This window comes from Rissa tridactyla, chromosome 5, assembly GCF_028500815.1.
Source record: "Rissa tridactyla isolate bRisTri1 chromosome 5, bRisTri1.patW.cur.20221130, whole genome shotgun sequence".
NCBI lineage: Eukaryota > Metazoa > Chordata > Aves > Charadriiformes > Laridae > Rissa > Rissa tridactyla.
This window is the reverse complement of record NC_071470.1, coordinates 72,021,258-72,043,513: the sequence shown is the minus strand read 5'-3', so window position 1 is coordinate 72,043,513 and position 22,256 is coordinate 72,021,258. Positions and strand designations below refer to the sequence as shown.

Here is a 22,256-nt window from a genome sequence, read left to right as displayed (position 1 = left end):
GCAGCACTTTAATGGCATTGTTAAAGCTAAAAATAATACACTCAATCCTTGGGTTTGCAGTACTTGCTAGTTCTAATCAGTATGAAAAAAATATTATAGGAAAAAATACAACTGCTTGTAACACTCTTAAGTGCATGCCTCAAGTTATCTACTGATCACATAAAACTGGTTCAAAATGCATAAAAGAGAGAAATAACAGATAAGAACAGAAATAGGAAGATAGCATGCTCTTTGGGGGGGGGGGGGAAATCCATAGGATGTATGTGCAACAGAGTGCTTTTGCCTTGAATGCAAGTTAAGGCAGTGTCATTAGATAAAACTGCACAGTAGTTTACCTTTGATTTCTTTGGAAATTCTGTATTTTATGAGAATAGCACTCATTAATACTGACCAGTATCGACCAGTACCAGTAACCTTACATGGAAAGTAAACACACTGCAATCTTTTTGTTTTCATAAACCTCCCCAGTTACCTTGCTCCAAGCACAGAAATTCTGTTATCAGTCTGACTCCTTGCTTAAATGAAAGTCAAGACAGTGGCAAAATACTAACACAGGTGAAGTTAATGCAGTCCATTCACTTTTTGTTCAATCATATCACGATATTTCCTATTTTCATGACCACAGTACCACATCATTGTGTTAATTTATAAGCACGTATGTAAATATTTCAGCATGCGTGTGTATCAATGAATAGCTGCTATACTACTAAGTTCTATTAAGCAACTGGACCATGCAGTTTACAAAATTTCTGAGCAATAAAATACATGAAAATCAACAGCATGACTACCACAAGAAGCATTTTTCCCCCTTATTTTAAGAGGCTCTCTACCTCAAAGTGATCACAACCAGAATTTATTATTCAAATTTCAATTTGTCGGTAAGATTGCACAAAACTTTCTTTCCTAAGGGACAGCTGGATTTATCTGCCAGGGTTCTGGTAACCTGAGGAGAAAGGAATCCAGTTTAGCTATTCATTTAGGTCTCGTCTGCAGTCATTGGAGAAACAGAGACTGTGTGAAACACGATCCGTCTTCTTAGATATCCATCTAAACCCGATGAATCACTCCCAAAGTGCCTCTCTGCCAGCTATCAAGGGAACACACGTGATTAGCTCCGACTGGACATCTGCAGTCAAGAAAAATGTCATTCACCTAACCAACTGGTTTTTGTTCTGTTTAATAGCAGAGATACAATCTTCCATCAGTCTGAGCGGCTCATGAGAGTTCTTCTCCGGCTTTAATTATATCAACTTTTTCTGTTAGCTTGTGCTTAGTTTTTTTGGTGTGGGTCTTTTTTTCATTAGAAAAAGTACACTAATTTTGCTCTGGTTACTATTTTAAACATATATTTAAGTTCTCTCTCAATGGTCAGAATTGGTTTCTAGGTGACTGAACATTAATCTGCATCTAGTTTAACAGATCCCCAAAAAAAGAAGCAAAAGTTCTCATTATGTATTTATCCTTGGCACAACCAAGGAAGTGAAACTTCCTATATTCCTTAGGATGCTGACCATCAAAAACATATCTCTTGTTGGCTACTAGCTTACTTCCTTTGCCTCAGAGCTTCACAAACTCAGTAACGAACCACTGGACGTTCAATACACTTGTATGGCAAGTATGGCAAGGATTGCAATCTGTATTTTAGATGCTATAAAAATAAAGTGGGTGGTCCAGGGAAGCTGGACACTGACAATCAGTTGTAGAACCAAAATTATTAGTTCCGGTTCACTATGATGTACTTTAAAATGAAAAAAAAACCAACTTCCTAAACTACAGAGATAAAATATAACCACTACATTTATCTTACAAAAACATGCAGGAGTATATAACCAAAGCTCAAAATGCAACAGCACATGTACGATGCCAGTGCTTAAGGATTACCCATCATACGTAAGCAACAAATGCTATCATTTTTAAATTTAGGAGTTTTTTCTGGGTCTAAGTGAATGCTGCTTCTTTTTTCTTGACCACAAGCACTTGCGAAAACAGAAGACTTTCAAAAAGCACAACACATGAAGCAGTCAGGCCTGTCACTTGGTTAGCTGATGGCAACAACTTACATTATAAGAGGCCATTTCTGATTCGCTTCACATTTTTAGAAGTAATCTTTTGGGATCAGTTTCTTAGTCTATTGAAATAGTTTTCAAAATATGAATGGGTTGTAACCAATCTGATTTTGCAAGACTCAAAGTTTGAAGATGGTCTGAAACATGAGCCAAGAAAGAAGTATATACCAAAACGAAGACAGGGAATCCAGCCTCTGAAGTTTACCTGGTTTTCAAAAGTCAGTATTAACCACTGATGATAAGAACACCACGTACAATTTTGAAAATCTACTATGCATAGTTGATTCATGTTACCTCAAGGGAATTTAGGTTAGGACTAGGGTTCAGGAACAGACTTTATTCCTGCTTTCTTTTTTTTAGTTTTTTTTTTTTTTAAAAAAAGGATTTCAGATGCAGGATGCTTGATTACTTCTGCACTTAAGAAAGGTACCTGAAAATTGTAATTTTTCCCCACGCACTTCAGAACAGCTCAACAAAAAAATCAATTGGCTTAAATATTCCATTAACAATTGGTTAAACGATTCAGTTTAAAATAATGGCAAAGTTGGATATAACACAATGAAAACTCCTCACACTCTATAAGCAGAGGATTACTGTGACATGAATTCAGCATTATCACATGCGGGCATCATATCTGCAAATTATAGTGACTGAACTATTCCTTACACAGCACTAGGACTGGACACCTCCAGGTATCAAGAAGAGATAACTGTACAGCATGCTGATCTACAAGGACTGGAAGTAAAGATGCACAGAGAAGATGCGGGGTATTGAGGCAGGGGAAGCCCAATAAAAAGCCTGCCTCCACGTACTAAAAACTACTCCTTGACAGACACCCAGGAAAAAAGTTTTAAAAGTGCTGCAGTCTGAGGGGTAATCATCCCATTTTTGAATATGCTGTATTCAGCCTGGCTTGACCGTTCATCCTCTCGAGACGATTCTTTTCCCGTCTGCAGAAATTGATATGACCGATTAAACAGAATACTATGAACAAAGTGGCAGCAAGACTGCTCTTGTGTGCCAGCAATCTGGGACAGAAACAGCAAGCATAGTAAAAATGTGGATAGATAAATAAATAAATAATAAACCAGCTCTATTTCCAGAAAATGGAAGCCAAAGTTACATAGTTTTTCTGTTAAAACTCACAGAACACCATGCAAGATGCATCTCAAACAAACAATATTTTCAGGCAAGTTAATGGCTCTGTGATTAATTTCTCACACGCGTTCCAAGAATGGCTACTGTTCACTCACTGCAGTGGAATCTTTTTACTTTCAAAATCTTCTAATAGCAGGTATTCCTGCCCTTCTTCTGAGAGAAAAGGTGACCCTTGGCTGGTTCATAAACATAGGAAAGATGAGGAAGACAGCGTTTAGTATTTCAATATACCTCTCAAATAAGCCAGAACAATAAGGATTTTGGAAACAGTCTTTGGCTGCATTTTCTCATTTAGGATCCAAATATGAAGCTTAAAATCTCACTAAATGCTACAGTTGAACAATGGTCTTTCTCGAGTCAACAGTGATTAGAGCATAAAACTATTTTAGACAAAATACAGCATGATTATTACAGCTGCAAGTGTTGCGTCCCAGATATTCTCACAATAGTACGTGGTGCATTGCATGACACCGTAATGAAGCATTTCAAAACTATTTGTTAGTTCTGAAACACCAGAATTCTTAAAGATTTCAAAAAGGCAGCTCAGGTACTTCCTCTACGTTTCACAGTTACCCACCTCACCCGGAAAAGAACCCCAAAGCCGTGAAATAAAATGCAACGGTTTCCAGATTATCCGTAAAGTAACATGCAAAATCAGAACAGAACATGTTCCCTCTGCACAGCAGCAATTTTAAAGTGAAAACGGCATAGAAACAAACCATTCAAGTAACAGTACCTGCCTATTTAATTACATTTATTAAGCTTTGCACTTTCCACTAAGGAAAAAAGGTTGATTGAAATACACAGCTGAATTGTTCCAAGCCTGGAAATTAATAGGAAAATGATGCAGCTATTTAATTTTTTCTTCACCTGTAATGATGTGGATTGGGGCAGTACACAGAGTGCCCTCTAAATGATCATCTTAGTAACACGCTACACAGATACACAAAGCTCCAATTCCATACGAAAAGGTCTATATCCTCTATACTCAAGCCCAAATCCAGGAGAATACCTGCTGTACCAGACATGAAACATAAGCAGAACTTTTAGGTAGAACTGAAACTCCAGCATAACTATTATTCTGAATTTTCATTATTACAGCCTTCTTAATAAAAGGACATAGCTAGTTAGTGAATTTTGCTTAATATAATACACTAAGCCCATATAATTTCCAAGTAATCACATTGCCAATGATTCACTGTCTTCAAATATTCCTATAAAAACATGATTTATTTAAACAACCTCTACACTCCCAAACACTTTGTTCAGTTCTTTCTCCGTTCCTTCGGCATTTTATCTCCATTGGACCTTCTGCCTTCCCCAACATGCAAATACCTTCTCCTTGTCACCAGTGTCTTCATCAAGAAATTCCCCAGGCTATTCATGGCCTCTATACCTTACCCCATTTTGTGCACCCTTTTATAGTCTCCTCAGATTTTCCTCCCTCTACTTAACCCACTCATCGCACAACTCGAAGTCAGATGAGAAAGTCAATTACACATTCCAACCTTAATCATTCCTAAAAAACACACTTCATATGGTAGTCTTAGAAATCCACTCTGTGCCCATGCCTCGCAGAAGCAAATGGGCGCTCCAACATGTTTCTGATGAGCCAGGGTGCTGAAGTGAAAAGTCAACATTTCTCTGCCAAAGCATTCTGGAAACAGTACCAAACTTTCTGATACCTTTTGGCAGGAACAGTGACATACCTCTCAGGCACCATCAGCTTCTAAACATCACTAAATACTGAAACACTGAGTTTCCCCTGCTCTTGCAGGAGGCTTTGGGGCACGTCGTGCTGCCCGTAACCCGCACATTCCATACTCTGGGGGATCTGTAGTCTCATTCCTCTGTTTTATAAGAAAGATTGTGAAGGGTGGATACTTTTCTACCATGCAATCATCAGTAAACGGAGCAGGAAACTCCTCAGGCACAACAGAGCAAGATAAAAATGCCAAGGGAGCCGAGAGCACATGGCACAGGTAAAACTGGCAGAGCATCAAGGTGTTCATGAAGAATGCACCAGCATTAAAAGGTATGGCCCTAAGGGAGTATGCGAAATACTCATGAAAACACTTTCAAAGGAAGCTTTCCTCAGCCTTCCATGTACTTGTCTGCAATGGAAAAAAAAAAAAAAATGACGTTTTGTTTATTTTTCTGGAAATACCCCCAGCAGATTTTATTTTGAATTACTGCAGAAAAGCAGCTTGCCAGAGAGATTTATAAGGTTCTCCCACAGAATACTCAAGGTTGGAAGGGACCTCTGGAGATTATCTGGTTCAGCTCTTCCAATACCTCTAAGCAAAGTCAACTTCAAAGTCAGGTGAGGCTCCTTAGGAGCTTGTCCAGTCAAGTTCGTTTGTGGTTGGTTTGGTTTTTCTAAATCTTGAAGGACAGAGATTCCACTAAGTCCCTGGGCAGCCTGCTCCAGGGATGGCCGCCATGATCCATTCTGAAAAAACATAGTGATATTTCCCAGGTAGCTACCATAAATATCATATCCTCCTATGCAGGAGGTGCTGTGCATCTATTCAAGTTAGAATTAGGAGTTGGAGAAAATAAATATACATTTAATTCAGTAGAAGAAATTTTCAATTCTTTCCTTAAAATTTCCTAATGCACACTTCTCTGGAAAACTGACTGTGTCAGTACTCTTTTTTCAGTAAGAAATAAGGCTTTTTTAAGCTTGTTTTTAAATATTTGTTATTTGGAAAAAGTCAAAATTCAGGATACAGAAACTGTGTGGTTTAAGTCTCCTGCATTCTCAGTTATCATAAAGTAATTATCTTTTACTCTTGCTAGAGATTCTGAACCACGGTTGTAATAGTCAACAAATATGCCATTCGAGGATTGCTATATTCAGTGATGTGGTAACCTGGCAGGTGATAATAAATATCAGTATGTTTTAGTGAATCCTTTCCATGAAAACTTTAACTGGCAAAACTGAGGCACCAAATACCAGAAGGGAGAAAGGCTAAATTTCTCCAGCTTTTTGTAGTCCCAGACTGGACTAAACACAACAGATTGTGGCTAAAGAAAGGGTACTTTTCTGCCGTGTGCCATGCACCACTCCAAACTACAATGAAATGTTTGGATCACTACATTTATCTGATACTTCTTATTGGCAATTGCTGTCCACACTTCTGAAGAATGCAATATGGGTCTAGTGTTGATCCATCAAATTACTATTGCTGCAAGAAGTTGAAGCATAGAAAGAAAAGAAGCAAAAGCTACAGGCAGCGTCGCCCTGCAGATTATATGCATCCAAATGTCCAATGACTCAGCAATAAAAAAGTGCTTTTAGCACAATCATTCTTGGCCTGTAATACAAATAATTGTTATTAAGAAAAAAAATGTCACTTACCTCATAGGTTCAGGTTTTTTACTTTGACAGTTTATTAGGAGTAGGTAATCTTGAGGATCTTCTTGACCAGAGGAAGACTCCAGTGGGGGGATGTTAATAAGCTGATAAGGAGGAGGTAGGGAAGATTCTGCTTGCATGGAAGGCGGTGAAGTGTTGATGGGCAAGGGTAACTCAGCGGATGGTTGTAAAGAACTGACTGGTGGCTTCACAGCGTCTGCAAACATAGAAGCAAAGCATTCTTTTTACAATGAAGAAACATTCTTACACCACCACCAAAAATTTTTAGTGACAGAGGATGAGAAAAGTCAGGGGTTTTAACTCAAAATTGTAAAATAAGCGGACATGAGAACATCTGGATATTAACATTTGTTTCAGGGTATTTATATACAAATCTTTATAATATCTTTATATTTTTTCAAACTGTAATCAATTCCTTAAGTGCACCTTGGTAACAGAGGTTATGCGTTATTTAGTAACTTATTTAACCTGTTTTCTGGTCACAGAAAGAACAAAGATGCTGGCAGCTGCAGTGAGACAGCTAAAAACACAAATCTGTTGTTTTAATCAAGAGCAGACAAAGGCTCATAGGTAATTACTTGAATACAGTAACCTGAGTCAGCACTTGCACGTATTCATCCCTTTTTGACCAAGGTCACTTCAGCATTTGAGATTAGTCACCAGTCAAGAACTGGCCTTTCTCAATATCTGAAAAGCAACAGGAAAAATGGTGCTTTTGCAATGGAAGATCGCTTACGACTATAAAAATAACGCAGAGGTACAGTAAGTACCATGTTCCACTAAGCCCCCTCATTACATACCCAAACTTTCTATTTTAGTGCAATAAACGAAGTAGTTGTGGTTTGTTGTTTGGGTTGGGTTTTTTTTGGGGGGGGAGAAGTGTTGTTGTGGTTGTTTTTTTAAATAACCTTGTCTTTATAATTCTTATCAATTTCCTCTTCATGTATATTCTAGAGCAACTTTTTGTTTTCCTTCCAAATACGTGTATCCTCACTATTAAATTATCTGGGAGACTGGAAAATATTGACACTGTCAAACATTAAACAATCATTTAACTTTTTCATTGTTTTAATGATACATTGACTAAAACCAACATAATTAAGTAAATTGTTCCTCAATTATCAAGGCTCCCTTGTACTTGCAACTCATTGTACATTCCAGTTTGCACATCCCAGGAATGGACGCTGATTATTAGCATGGTTTAAGTGAACATATTATTATCCAGTGCAGTCTGCTCCTGTTAGGCTTACAGGCCAACTATGCACTACAAAGTAACTTCATCCAGCTTCTGCTTCCCAGCGCTATCCTGGGAAGAACCAGATGAGCAGACCAGAACATAGCCCTCCTGCTTCCAGTCCTGTGTACATCAGGTACGAGTGATTTAGACGTGGAAATAGGTACAGCAGCACTTGCTTTGAACTCCCATGGCACTTGCACAGGCTCAGAAATTAAATCCCACCACACCCATGTGGGTGGAAGAAGTCTGGGTGTATGAAAATTCCTCAACTCAACCTACCTGAAAAGGTAGGATAACCTAAAAAAAAAAAAAAGTTTTTATAAAAGGTTTTATATAAAAGGCTGTGCCTGACCTATCCATCAAACTAGTTAGCAGAACAAAGGTAAAACCAGACTGCACCCAGTGATCGCACACACACAAGAATAAAATGGTTTCTTTACTGCATGCTAGAATATTAAACTATGAACAATTTTCTATTATTTAGGAATATCAAGAGCTTGAAGACACCTATTTGAGGCACCTGCTGATATTTCTTTATTCCCCTAATGTTAGGGTTCGACAGCAGGAACAGAGAGGTGCCTGAATGGACCCACCAAGAATGTATTTCTTGCTCCTGGAAAAGACACAGTGGGAGAAAGGACAAGTAGCTCTCCGGCCTGTCCCCTCCATCTAAGGAATGCCAGTAAATTTATGCATGAGTAAGACAGAAAAGAAAGGTTTCCTGCCAGATACACTATAATTCTTTGTCCACACTTACAGACAAGATCCTCAAGGGCTTCGATGTACCATGATCCCCACCCCCTGTTCCTTGTCCCTGACTGCACACGACCTTCACGTTATTAGATCTCCTTGGTGCCAAGTTCACACAAGGGGAAAAAAGAAATCAAACGTCACGTCACTGCAGCTTCCAGGGAAGACGGGTGTGTCAATTAGACCAGAGGCAGCTAGGAGAGTTCAACAGGTATATAGTAAGATGCATGCCTACGTGAGGCTGAAGCATTTAAACAAACCATGCAGTAGCATTCCCAGGAAGAGCAGCAAGTCTCAAGGGTAACTTTCCACGGGGGGGGGGGGGAATAAATAAATCAAGAGGCTTGAAAGAGGACTAACGCATCCACCAAGTTTGGAGAAAGAAAGAGTTACATCCTTGGGGGAGTAAGAAAAAAGTGCGTGTATGAGAGAACTAAAAAGAAACAGAAATTAAAGGCTGGCTGGTGAAAGGAGGCAAGGTGGTGAAGACCATTGGGCTAAATAAACTGGCTCAGATCTTTAGTCTCTGAGGCCCATGATGCCATCTCCAACAGTGGCCTGTTGCAGACAGACTGAGCCCAAGCAGCAAGGGGAGCCTGCATGGGGCTCTGCAGCTTTGGGGCACCCCACTGCAGAGGCTGCATTCACAGTCCATGCCAACCAGCCTCTGGAAAACTTTTCTCTGAATTTGTCCTACCCTTTTTGAGTATATGTATATTTTTGACCTCCACTATCATCCTGTGTCAGTAGTTCCATGGAGAAACACTTCCTTTTATTTTAAACTTGCTACCTGATAGTTTCACTTGATGTCCTTTAGCTCCCATCTTCAGGGGAATCACGGAATCTTCAGAGTTGGAAGGGACCTCTAGAGATCATCTAGTCCAACTCCCCTGCTAGAGCAGGATTGCCTAAAGCACATCCCTCAGGGCTGCATCCAGGCGGGTCTTGAAAATCTCCAGAGAAGGGGACTCCACAACCTCCCTGGGCAGCCTGTTCCAGTGCTCTGTCACCCTCACTGTAAAGAAGTTTTTCCGTGTATTTGAATGGAACTTCCTATGTTCTAGCTTGCGCCCATTGCCCCTTGTCCTGTCGCTGGGAACCATTGAAAAGAGCCTGGCTCCGTCCTCCTTAAACCCACCCTTCAGATACTTGTAAACATTAATCAGGTCCCCCCTCAACCTTCTCTTCTCCAGGCTAAAGAGTCCCAGCTCTTTCAGCCTTTCCTCATAAGGGAGGTGCTCCAGTCCCATAATCATCTTGGTTGCCCTATGCTGGACTCGCTCCAGTAGTTCCCTGTCACAAGAGTGAACAATTGCCTCCTACTCATAATCCCAATTCCCAGCTTTACACAACTTTGACGCAGCTTTACTGAGTTGGTGCTGCTTAATTTTTCTTGGTACAGAAGCCATTTCATTGCAGATCTCGTTTCCCTTCACCCTCACCTCTCCCAGCTCTACTAACTCCTTCCTGAGAAGGGAAACTAACTACTGCATAAAATGCACAAAAAAAAGTCTGGGACACACTGATTCACAAAGACACAGCAGCAATTCATTCTGTTCCTATCCAAACCATTTGCCTTTTGATTGCTGCTGAGTATTAAAGGTGTCACTGTCCAGAAGGTTCATGATCTCTTCTCTGAGCAAGGATTTGGAGCCCATTAATGTTAACATATTGTTAGGGATACTTACCCTGGTGATGTGCTGCCTCATTTATTTTGCCACAGATACCACTTGACAAAATCCCTGAGTCCTCCTACAGATCTGCTGTGGGGGTTTTTTGTGTGGTTTGGTTGGGATTTTTATTTTTTTTTTAATTTTGTGGAGAGAGTGCTAAACTATTAAGAGACTACTTTCTGATCTGAAATTCATCTTCATATAGGCATTTTGTATGTGTTAAACAGTGTGGGTTAATGCCTGATTTAAAGAGCAACTGAACTTAAGTCTAAAGCACTTCACTGCTGGGCTCTTCTTATTTGCTTTACACATTCAAGCTATTTCAAGTTTGACTATGAAGAAATCAGTAATGTTAACGACTTTCATCACTGAGCAAATGAATGCTGTTTGCCTATCTGTACCTTCTCAAATATTGTCTTTAGCCACATACTTCAGAAGCTGATATGAAGGAGCGAGTTTCTCCCAGCAGCCTATTATGATTTCAAAGAGTACAATCATCAACTTGCTCCACTTTGGACTAGCAGATTTTTAGGGAAGGGGTCATCTGCACACCAAAGAACGTTGTAAGTCATTTGGTTTGTTCCCAGAGCTCAGACACTCGGACTGCTTTGAAATAACTGGGAGCTGGAAAAACATCCAGAATATTTAACATGCAAATGAGCGTAACAAGAATCCTATTTTGTTTTTATAATTCCTGCATTCAGTACAGCTAGAACAAGCAGCTTTCTCAAAACAGGGCAAGAGCTTTGTCTTTTCTCAGTCGGTTTGTTACGAGCAGTTACAGGCATCATCTTCACTAGAATTTGTACTTTTTTCCTCATAATTGTTTTTGTATTTGCTTCAGTAATAAAACAATAATAAAATTAACGAGGTAAAAAGAACATTTTCTGAATAAGAGTAACAAAAGGCTCCCCTCTCTCCTTCTTAACTATATAAAGATTCTTTATTCCACGTGTTCCTATATCCATGCTTTATGAACAATCTGGAAGACTTGAGTGTGGGAGTTTACATTTAGGTCTGGTTTTATGTTTTGTTTGGTTTTTTTAATGAGAGCAAAAATTAAATTGTTTTCTACATTATGATATGTAGTCTCTTAATATTCTAATTATGTAAATACTTGAAATATTCTCATAGTGAACAAAACACAGAAGCCTCATTACTGCAAGCATTTCTTTACATGTCAAAATTGCAATCAAAGTAAGAAAATGCATTCTTTGCACATCGTAGGTAGAAAGACTAAAATAGAAACGGGATTTTCCCATTGTAACAGTGAATCAGCAACAGATACGCAATCGTGTGATTCTACTCTTCTTCTGAGATGTTTCATTCAATCCATTTACTATGATGCAGATGTTATCATCAAAACAACCAATGGCCAACAAAATATTAAAATAATAACCTTGAACAAAATTTTACAGATACAACAGTGGGAGCCATAATAATAATAAATAAAAAACCTACTCCACTTTAATCCTTAAAAGGACTTTTTTTTTTTTTTTTAAATTAAATCTGTGAAGTCATTATCTGTGCTGCTTAATGTAATGAGAGACATCCTGAAATACGCTGCTGGAGTTTCTACATGGTCTCAAGTGAAAGATCCTGGAATCAAAGGGCCACACGTGTGCCTGTGCACGCACAGAGCACGAGCATGTGCGCGCTGACAGGCACAGACAAACAAGCACTTGCTCTGTTCGCATACTTAACTCAATTAGATGTGAGCCAGATCCAGCCCAGAAGATGCATGGACACGTTAGCCTGGGTTTGGTTTTCAGCATAAGTGATCAGTTTACAATCAATATGAAATCTATGCAGCGAGCCTCAATTCTGAACCTTTCTGCTACACCCAGAGAAAATCCTTTTAAATACTTTAATAAAAAGTTCCTCTGCATTTCCTACTTTTGTTTTCTTAGTTTAATATGATCTCAAAATATCTTTCTTTTTCTGAAGACAAACATTATACCCTATTTAAAAAACACTAATGAAGAATTCAGCAGTTGCTCATTGTATATTATGCTCAGGAGAACCCTGCCTCCTGCATCCAAACCAGAAACATGACTGACTGCTCCAAGTTCCCATCACACACTGAAGTTTCCAGCTTTCAGAGCTTACATCTAAAATTTAGATGCCGTTTACTATCTGCAGTTCATATGTAATTTTACGCTGCGCTTTTGGTTACCCATTTAAAATTCGAAAATACCAAAAGCATTTCCACTCCGAATTTCTTCCCCCTCTCCACCTGCAATTTTCTTTTGAAGACTATTCATTCAAAAGGAGGGGGGGAAAAAAAAGAAACATCTGTAGCCTGTTCTCTCCATCTTCAGATGGTACGCAGGCTGGGTGACGCAGGAAAAATAATCAAGGAGTCCTGTTACAGCCTAACTTCTGTAGGTGCTTGTGAAGAGAAACAGTGCAGCCCACCACATTAAAACGTTTGGGCTTTTTCTTCACTAAAAAGGCCCAGAGCTCTCCTCGGCAGAGCTGGCTGCTCTAGCCACATGGTGAGCTGACCCAGCTGGAGCTGCAGCAGGATGCCTGGAGCTGCAGCAGGATGCCTGGAGCTGTGGGCACCTTTGTGCTTCAGAGAGGTTTTCATCGCTCCCCGTACCGCCTCGCAGCACCTCACTACTTGAGAGCGAGCGATCTGCAGAACAGTTTTCCAACCCACCCTTCTCCTAGCAACTCATCAGGTGATGTTAATGCCACAAAAGGTGTTCAGTAGGAACCAGGGAAAATTAATTACCTAGGCATATTAGATTCAGTTTATTTTTCCTCAAGGAAGAGCAGAATCACCTTCTATAGGAATTTTTGTAACGTGCAGCTGGCAGCTTAAGAAGATAACCCCAAACACTCAAGATGAAGATTCCAACCCTAATCCTGATAGTAAATTGTATCTTTTTAATACATGTATTTTTTTTCCTCACAGACTGGTAAGGGAAGACCTACTGTTGCGGATTTTGTGCTCTATTCATCATCATCTCACTTAGCGACTCATCCTTTACCCCCATCATCTGAAGTTGAAGACTAAGGTGTCTTCTCTGCTGTCTTCTCTTTCTCCTTTGGAAAACGGGCAACGATTATCTCAGCTTTGCTTCCTTTTACTCAGCTCTTTAGCCACCAGCTAACACCTCTACCAAACCCGCTATGACAAATCTCAGGTCCTTCTCTGGTCCCCCTTCTTCTAATTTTATTATTCCTCTGAAATTTTGCCAGATGAAATATGGCAACTCTAACAGCCTTCTTCACAGTCTATCATCACCTTTCTCTCAGCAATTTCACCCTAAAAAAAAAAAAAATAAAAAATCCTGCTTGTACACCTCAGTGGCCATTATCCTCCTCAAAGCAGGCAACCAAAAAAGCCTCCACAATAAGAGATGCTCTTGTGCCACTATTACCTCTAAACCTACAGACTCACTTCTAAGACAACACAATCCATATCTGGGGGGGTGTCTCTCTCCTAATGGTTAAGTCGGTACTTTCATGTTATTCTTTACTGCACTCCAGGTTGCTGGTCACTCATCCTCCTGGCATCTCATCTTTGAGCTGATTTTCCTTCTAGTTAATCATACGTGAGAGATACAAAAAATCTCAACTCATCATTAAGTACATCATCACTATGGTGCAACTTTGTTGCAAAGACTTTTTAAAAACTTATTACTCTGTCACTGCTGTTCTCCTCCAGAGCCTCCCTCCCTTCATCTACAAGATCATGCTATTTCTCCTCACTTTTGAGCCCTTTCATGACCAAAGTCTCTAAGATTCATCATATGTTATTGAGATGGTGATTTTGATTTGCCAGGTGCGCCAGCCTCTATCATCCACTTGTTAAAGCTGTCAAAGGAGAACATTTTTTATTTCTTAGAGGCAGACCCTTCATGCAGGACGTGCACCCTAAACAGCTGTAACGTCCAATATTTATTTATCAAAGACCCCCTGAAAATTTCTTCTCGAAAATCCCAGAGTTCAACAATGGCCCAACAGCTGAAGCACTAAGACCACTTACTTATCTGACACAATGGGCAAAACCACCTTATTTGCTTTCACTTCTTCCCATGCCTCTGCTCCTATGTTGATGTCTCTTATCGCAGATAGCAAGTTCTTAGTGGCAGAGCCTGTTTTCTGTTCCACGCCTGCGTGACAGGCAGCACAGGGGTATCCTGATCCGATAGGGAGATCTCCCACAGGGCGTAGCAGCAGTGATGCCTGACCACGCAGTGTTAGAGAGAACATGAGGAGTCAGGATGGGAAGATGGAGTTATGTTCATCCCTCCAGTCACTGATACTGCACCCAAGCTACAATCAACCTGCAGTGCACGTATTATCAGAACACAATTAAAAAAACTTATTTGAAAATAATTTTACTGTTCAAAATGCAGAAGGCGTAAGAGGCATATACCAGATAGCAGCTGCCTGAAGAGAAATACTGCAAACTTTGAAAGTGTGTGTGAAGCAAGCTGTAGCTCTTTCAAAGCACAGTCCTTACGATTTCTTTACCACATGTAATTATTTGTGTAAATGTAACTGTAGATTTCAATGTCTTGTTCTTCCCCCCCCCCCCCTTTTTTTTTTCCCTTCTGCTTTACTTTGTTATTTCTTCTGGTTTACTTTGTTATTGCTATCATTATTCAAATGAATACATGCAAGTAACATGTTTGCATATAGTAAGATTATTTCCTTCTTCCCCTGCTCTGCCAAGCACGCAATTCACTAAATTACAGAAACGTGGAGCTGGATCACGTATAAAACATTCATCACTGACATCTACTGAATTCTAGGGAAGGGCTTTCACAGCCTGGGCTTAAATATCCTTAGAAGATTTTTCTTTATCATTACATAACTCACTAAAAGAGAAACAAATTACTTCTCTCTTCAGATAACAACTTATCCATGTCCTGCTTATCACAGCTTTTTATACTTTGAAAGACAGCTTTTCTGTCAGTATTTTCTACTTGGGAAAAACAAATCCTTCAACTTTTCTCCTCCTTGACCACTTTTAAAAATCCATTTCCTCTATTTCTACCATTCTTTAAACATTTATCCTCATCCTTCTAGATGCTCAGGCCACGTTATTTCAGCTGAGGTCTCCACAGCACCAGGCAGAGGAGAATAGTCATTTCCCACATCCATTTAGACTCTCCATCCCAGAACATCTCTCACTGGAGTTCAAAGCACACAAAACATATTTTTGCTTATACTTACATTTAAACCTCTAAATGATCTATCATATTACAACCTTACAGAGAAAATAGGAATGTTAAAAGTGGAGTATGAAACTTGGTGGTAAAACTAAGCCCCATACTCACGTGTAGCTCCCCCCACCTTTGCAGATGCATTTTAAAAAGAAAGATGCTACAGAAACAAACATTGTACAGCTTCCATTTTAAAAACAAGAAGCATTAGCTGAAGAAAATCAAAAAAGTATACATAAATTTCTTTACAAAAGCAGAACAATTATTTAGCTTATTTAAAAAAAAAATAAAATTTCTTCATGTTTCTGTCTTGTTTTAACAGACCTAAATCACTGTAAACCCTTCCTTTAAAGGAAGTCCCTATAAAAAGTCATATAATATAATTGTAATATAATTATTACAGATTACACTATGCTATGATGCAATCAGAAAGCTCGAGACTGAATGGCTTGTAAATACGACTATGGAACATAAATTTATCTACTCAGTCCAAACATAAATGTAACATTGCAGATCTCCAGAATGAACAGATTTCATGTGCATAAACCAGTTTCTAGTTGGAAGGTCACAACATAGGATTATTTAGCTAGAAATTAGTGTGAACATTCATTTTTAAGAAAAGGAATAAAAGAAATACAAACTTTGCATCATAGGAATTTCTACGTCTTCACCAAGTACGGAAGGAGCAGCTCAGAGCTAGTCTGAACTGGTATTCATTTTTTTGGCTTCTCCACAGTTATGATTAACTCTTTCTCCTTCATTCCTAACACCAAAACAACAACTCCATATTCATTTTCTAATAGCACTAACCACCACTTTGTAAGTCCAAAGAGGCAACTGGACTGGGCTTCCAAACAAACAGCAGCAGGAACAATAGGCCGCTGGTGCCCCCAGTCCTTGATCAAGCAAAGGATGCCAATGACACCACTCTCAGAGCAAGACCAGTCTGGCAAGAGACATTTTGTCAACTTCAAATAAAACTATCTTCTGCTTCCATAGGCTAAAGGGTAGGTTGGTTACACCCCATACAATCTCTTTTTGTTTAGCTCCATATTAATAGTGCTTTTTTATTGCCTACAGTGAACTTCACCTATTCCTTAACTTCTCAGAATAAACTGTAGGTCAACACAGATTTTACAAAGTACGTTTATGATTTGCTCTTACATTAGTAGGAAGATTTATCTTGTAAAAATAAGAACTTGGCAATAAACAGACACTAAGCAACCAACTTTCCTATTTCCTTTTTTAATTCTTCCTCAACACATTGCAAGACATTAATAAACCCATAAAAGAGACAGTACTCTCAGCTCTCAGTTATGTAAAGTAAAGGTGTTGGGATAGTTCAGACAAAAATGCCAAAGATGAAACACGCGATGAGAGTACAACGGGGATACCTTACTGATACAATTGTCTGAAGTCAAAACCAGTTTTGGTCTAAACAGACAGCGAGGGCATAGTTAGTTCTCTCTGCATTCATAGTATGTTTCATCTTCAGTTCAACAGGAGATGTAACATCAACTGAAAATTAAGGATTAACAATACACTGGCTCTCAGCAAGGAAAGGCCTCATGGCTTTGAGGGGACCCTAAATCTCCGTTCCACCCAACGGACACGTGCTTCTTTGCACTCTCCCATACACAAGAGCTGCCAGGTAAGCACATCTCCTCCTTACTTCCCAGATTCCCAGTTTGTCCCCAGAACCAATGATTTCTGAGCGCCTCCTGCCCACAGCTGCACTGGGGCAACTAGTGTATTATCCACGGAAAAGCAACCACCTGCCTACCTCTCTCCCGTATGCAAGGGATGCCTGGCAAACTGAACATTGAGTCACATGGCAATCGCTCTTAGAAACGCTCTTAGTGTTGTGGGTGCTCTCGGTTACGTTCAGGATGTCATGAAAACATGTTGGAACTGTCAAAACAAGTACCCTTCACTGAATTTGCTACCAGAATGGTAATTCACAGACAAAGTTTTTGTGACAAAATTTTAGTTCAAAACTGTGATAAGGAGAAAGAAAAAGGCCTCTCTTCAGACAGCAACAATATTTTCCAGTCACTTTTGAAGATTTGGCTGGAGTAGAAGAGATGCAAGCCTTTTTTTCCCCACCTCACTCAATCCACAATCCTACAAAAAACCAGGGATTTAATTCTAGCCCCTTTAGTCAGGCATACTTTATTTCTAACCCTCTTACTGCTCCTATTTAATCTTTTCTTTGGATTGTGCAAAGAGCTACAACAAGTCATGCAACCTGCTAATCTCCACAAGGAATGCAGGAATAATAAGTAAATAAATAAGGATGGATTCATGACAAGCAATGGCCACAAGGTATTTGTAGGAATTATACACACCATCCTGTTTCCTACAAGCTGCTTTCACACAACGTCTATTTTGGTAGGATTAGAGCTGGATAGTGGAGAACTACAAGTTATTTTTCATTTGTTTCAGCCGGTGGGGGGCGGATTATTTTTTTTTTTCCAAGATGCAAAGCAGACGGAGAAATGGTAATATTAGAAACCTGACATTTTGCACTCACTCCTGCTTGCATAACCATACGTTTTTATACCAAATGGGATTCCTTTGATGATTATTATGATCTTCTGTTTTGCATGATTTTACTTAAAGGTTTTTCCTATATTCTCAAGACCTAACATCATGCAAAACAGAAGAGCACTATCCAAGTTTTATGGCACACTTAATTTGTAACAAATTCTTAATATCTCCTTCTGTCCTGCTTACTTTTTTTGTCAGAGTAACAAGGACGTTTCATAGCCAATGCATAAAAGTTTTAAAACATATGCCAGCTACTAAAGATAGTAATCTGATCTTTGAAACATTCTTCGCATGTAGGCATCACACACTTTCTCAGCAAAACCAACAGAACTTACCTTCATCTGTAGGGTTGAACCCACAGATATCACAGATACATCGAACCCACTTATTCATCTCCTCCTCGCTGTCTGCTACCAAATAGAAAACTCTGTCTATAGTGTTGATATCAAAAATATAACTGTTTTCAAACTCTTTCTTGTTGAACGTCAATCCAGCATCCACTTGTTGACACAAATTTAAGTCAATAATACGGATAGGCTTCTTGGCATGGTCATTTTTGTAGTATTCCAATACATCTGGATCCCCCGTTAAACGGCCACTGCGAAGCACAAACCATCTCCTCTTCCATGCCTGAAAATTGGAGAGAGAGAAAAAAAAAAAGGGAGAAAAATTAGAAGGAAGAAATCATACTTTCAGACTGTTACCTTTTGTGTATGGTTTCAACCTGGGTTGAAAACAGTAATAATAAGTAGATAAATTATAACTAAGAGATTACACACCAGTTACCTACATTTAACACAATCTATTTACATATCATTACAGCAGTGGACTAGAGGATGAGTGAATTCCTATTTTAAAAGTTTATTTCTTCTCTATTTGAGTTTGGTTTTTAAGAAGGGGACATATAATTAAATCACTGTTTACAACATGAGAAAGGTTGAATGGAGTAAAGAAAAAGGGGGGAGGCGACCAGGAGAGGGGAAAAAAGCACACACAAAAAACTTCTGAGGGAAGCTGACATAGGCATGGGAAAGACAAAATAAAAATATGCCTTTAAGTGCTCCATAATGTCTTGTTTCCAATGTCTGCTGCTTCAGGCTGATGCATTTTAACTCTGAATTTTTCACTGATACTCAACGATAGAGACCTGCATTTAAAGAACAGACAATGCTCACATCGTGTGCACGCCTTGATCTTAGGGAAACTCAGAACCTCATAATATTTCTACAACAGTACTTCTTACAGAAAAAGAGCTACATTATTATTTTGGAAACTGTTGAGAGAGATGGGGATGGAGAGAATGACCGAATGTTACAGTTTCACCACATAAGAAGAAATACGTTTCGCAATCTGATGCCGTGCTTGTTATACCAGCCTTCCTGCTGCTGCAGAGAGAAAGAAGCTGGTCCAGAAGAAAAGCACAACTAAAATGCCTCATTTTCCAACTAATCCTCAGCTGCCTTTCAATCCCATGGGCTCCACCACCTGGCACAATTCTCACCAAAGATGCTAACGCAAACCAAGAAACCAAGGTTTGCATACAACTGTCCTGGCGTTAACAGCAGCATCTTTATTGCCTCACTTAGCCGCATTTTGGTTCCTCAGCTCCACCAGCAACACAGCATTCTATGCTATAAGCTTCCTTATGTGCACAAATGCCAGGATAATGGGCACAGTAGAAGAAAGGTACTGCCATTTCCCACTAGAAGAGCTGCACTTAGAAATCTGAAAGTAGAGCCTGGACACAGTGGGGAGCCATCACTGTTTTGTCCATTTGGTTTTTTTGCTTTTCAGCAAAGTTGCAGACCAAGGCAAATCAACAGAGTAGCCAAGCCACTGCCCATTACACCGCAGACTCGCACCATGCCCCAAGGCATCCCATTTAAAACTTTTTTAGGATATTCAAACAAGGTCACCAGCAAATCCTTTATAATGACAAAAAATTGCGTAAGAAAAAAAAAAAAAAAACAACAAAAACAGGTGAGTGAATTCTCCTTTTGGCCAGCCCTGGCTGCATGCTAACCAAGGAAAGGAATGAAATCAGCAAGGATGGTTCCAGAAGAGGTCAAGACATGTGATGTCCTTTACACACTGCGACACAGCTTTGAAAACAGGTAATACGTTTCTTGCTATGTATTAGGAAAAGATTCAGACCCATTTTCTTGAGGTACAAGAACATTTCCATTTCATTTTTATTTAGTTGTTACCTTCAAACAACCTAGTGGAGGGAGGACATAAAGGAGAAAGAGTGAGAACTGCGCTGCCATTTTCCAGCTTCGAACTAGCGCCGTCAGCTTCATACTAGAGACTCACAAAACCCTCATTGTCAAGTGGGCATGCCTTTTTTGGGTATCGAGCTTAGGAAGCTATTATGAAAAGATAATACAGAAAGCAGGAGAAAGGGAAAAATGCCAGACAGCTTAATTAAGGCTTGTGATCCATTCTCCAACTACCAAGCCTCTAAAAGTTATTTCAGATAACTTTTATACTTTATAAAACAAGTCTATTTATTGTAGTTGTGAATACAGAATCTGCCTTTAAATGCTAAACTGTGTGAATCAAGTCAAGGTCTCAAGCAACTATTTCCATGGTAGCAGTACGTTTTAACTGGGTGACCAGTAAAACACAGAAGTAGAAGATGGAACAGATGAAACCCCTTCAAGTTAGATTTCAAATGTGAGCATCTTCTAGTAGCACAGCTAATAAGCACTCTTTAGCAGCAACCCAGAAAGACACTGGCAAAGTTTGTTTTGTTTCCTGTTTCCAAATCAAGTGACAACTTAGATGTTGGGATAACAGGAAACTTCAGTATCGGAGGCTCTCTCTCCAGACAAGGTTGATTGCAGATAACTGTTACAAATCAAACTGCAAAATTAGGTTGCTTCAGAAACTAGCTTTATCTTTAACCTCAGCCTGCAGTCATTCAGATGAAATTTTTAAAGCTTGGGTCAGGAGGAAAGAGATTAGAGATAGGAGAAAGACAAGAGCAATTGAGAAGCACGATGCATTTTGTCCCACAATTTGTGTAACAAAAAAAAACCAACACAACACCAGAACCAACTCTGTACGAACCAAGCGTGCCACTTCTAGAAGTTTATTTCTAGTGCTGTGCTAAGGAGTGAAAGATTTGCAGCAATCCTGACAATCTCTGGTTGAGCACTGAGTAAAAAGGACTCTTAAATTTAAAATTCAGAAAATCAACGAGCTAAACGGAACTTGCTTTCAGCCCTTCAGGCTACAAAATAGCAACTATAAAGTACTTAAAACATTGAATTTAGCCTACCAGCACCTGCTACTATTTTTGAAGAGTTTTCACATAGTGCATATGTGAATGTTTATTTCAGTCATATAATGAGTCACACTCACTGAAACTGGCACAGATTATATTCAAAAACAAAAGCAATTCCATAAACTACACACTAATAAGGCAGATACAAAGGTTCTCTGGATTACAGTACAAAGCACAATTTAGCAGCAGAATAAAGCTTAAAGCTAGACAAGCAAACTGACATCAGCACCCTTGCTAATCATAGTACAAAAGCGCCTCTATATTTCGTCAAAGTGCAAAATGAGCCCACATAAATCACTCTTTGTTATTTGAAAATATCTGGGATTCTTAAAGCTTGATCTATTTTTAACATTTCAGTATTTGTCATTGTAACGAAAGCTGTATACTGCCTCACTGAAGTACAGAATGGTGTGCTATATGTGTAAGGAAGAGAGCTTCTTCAGTAACCGCTTTCCAAAAAGAAATCTCTAAAAGAGAGCATGCACATGTGCAAATACGCATTTATGCAAATTTAATCTTTTTTTTTTTTTTTAACCCTTTGGGCATTCTTGTTTGAAAATTTTGCATTTTCTTTTACAGAGCACATTACACTCTATTTCTTATAATCACCAAAAACAATGCAACTGTTTTAAGTCAGAGGAAAATTACATGTACTAATTATCTGTGACGTTACTGATGTTATCAGCCATACGTTATCAAGCACTGGTTTTCTGTGCTAAAAGTCAACTGCGTTAAGTTTGAGAAGTCGAAAAATAGCCAGTATGGGATTTACACGTTTTGTCCTAATATCACTATAATTTAATTCTGGAAAGATATTTGAGCAAATAGAGGAAAGGTGGTTTTGTTTTAATGAAAGATTTTTTCATATTTATGAAATGTGTGCTATCAACATAAATAGGGTTTTAAACATATATTTTATAAATATACTATCACCTAGTTACAAAAGTACTGCACGCAGGTCAAAT

General features: G+C 39.1%; 1 protein-coding gene across 11 annotated transcripts in view; it reads right to left on the bottom strand.

The window, feature by feature from the left end:
• The window catches only part of GAB1 (GRB2 associated binding protein 1), a 103,236-nt gene that overhangs the window by 24,154 nt on the left and 56,826 nt on the right, over window positions 1–22,256 (bottom strand). For 8 of the 11 annotated variants that reach the window (XM_054201805.1, XM_054201810.1, XM_054201809.1 and 5 more), the window contains exons 2-4: window positions 18,338–18,632; window positions 6,589–6,802; window positions 3,320–3,400 (exon numbers count right to left, since the gene is read on the bottom strand). In XM_054201805.1, the coding sequence (XP_054057780.1) occupies window positions 3,320–3,400; window positions 6,589–6,802; window positions 18,338–18,632 (590 nt within the window). Of the gene's footprint in view, window positions 1–3,319; window positions 3,401–6,588; window positions 6,803–7,198; window positions 7,294–18,337; window positions 18,633–22,256 lie in introns of those variants that run through there. The other 3 variants (XM_054201806.1, XM_054201811.1, XM_054201815.1) reach the window with 2 other exon arrangements.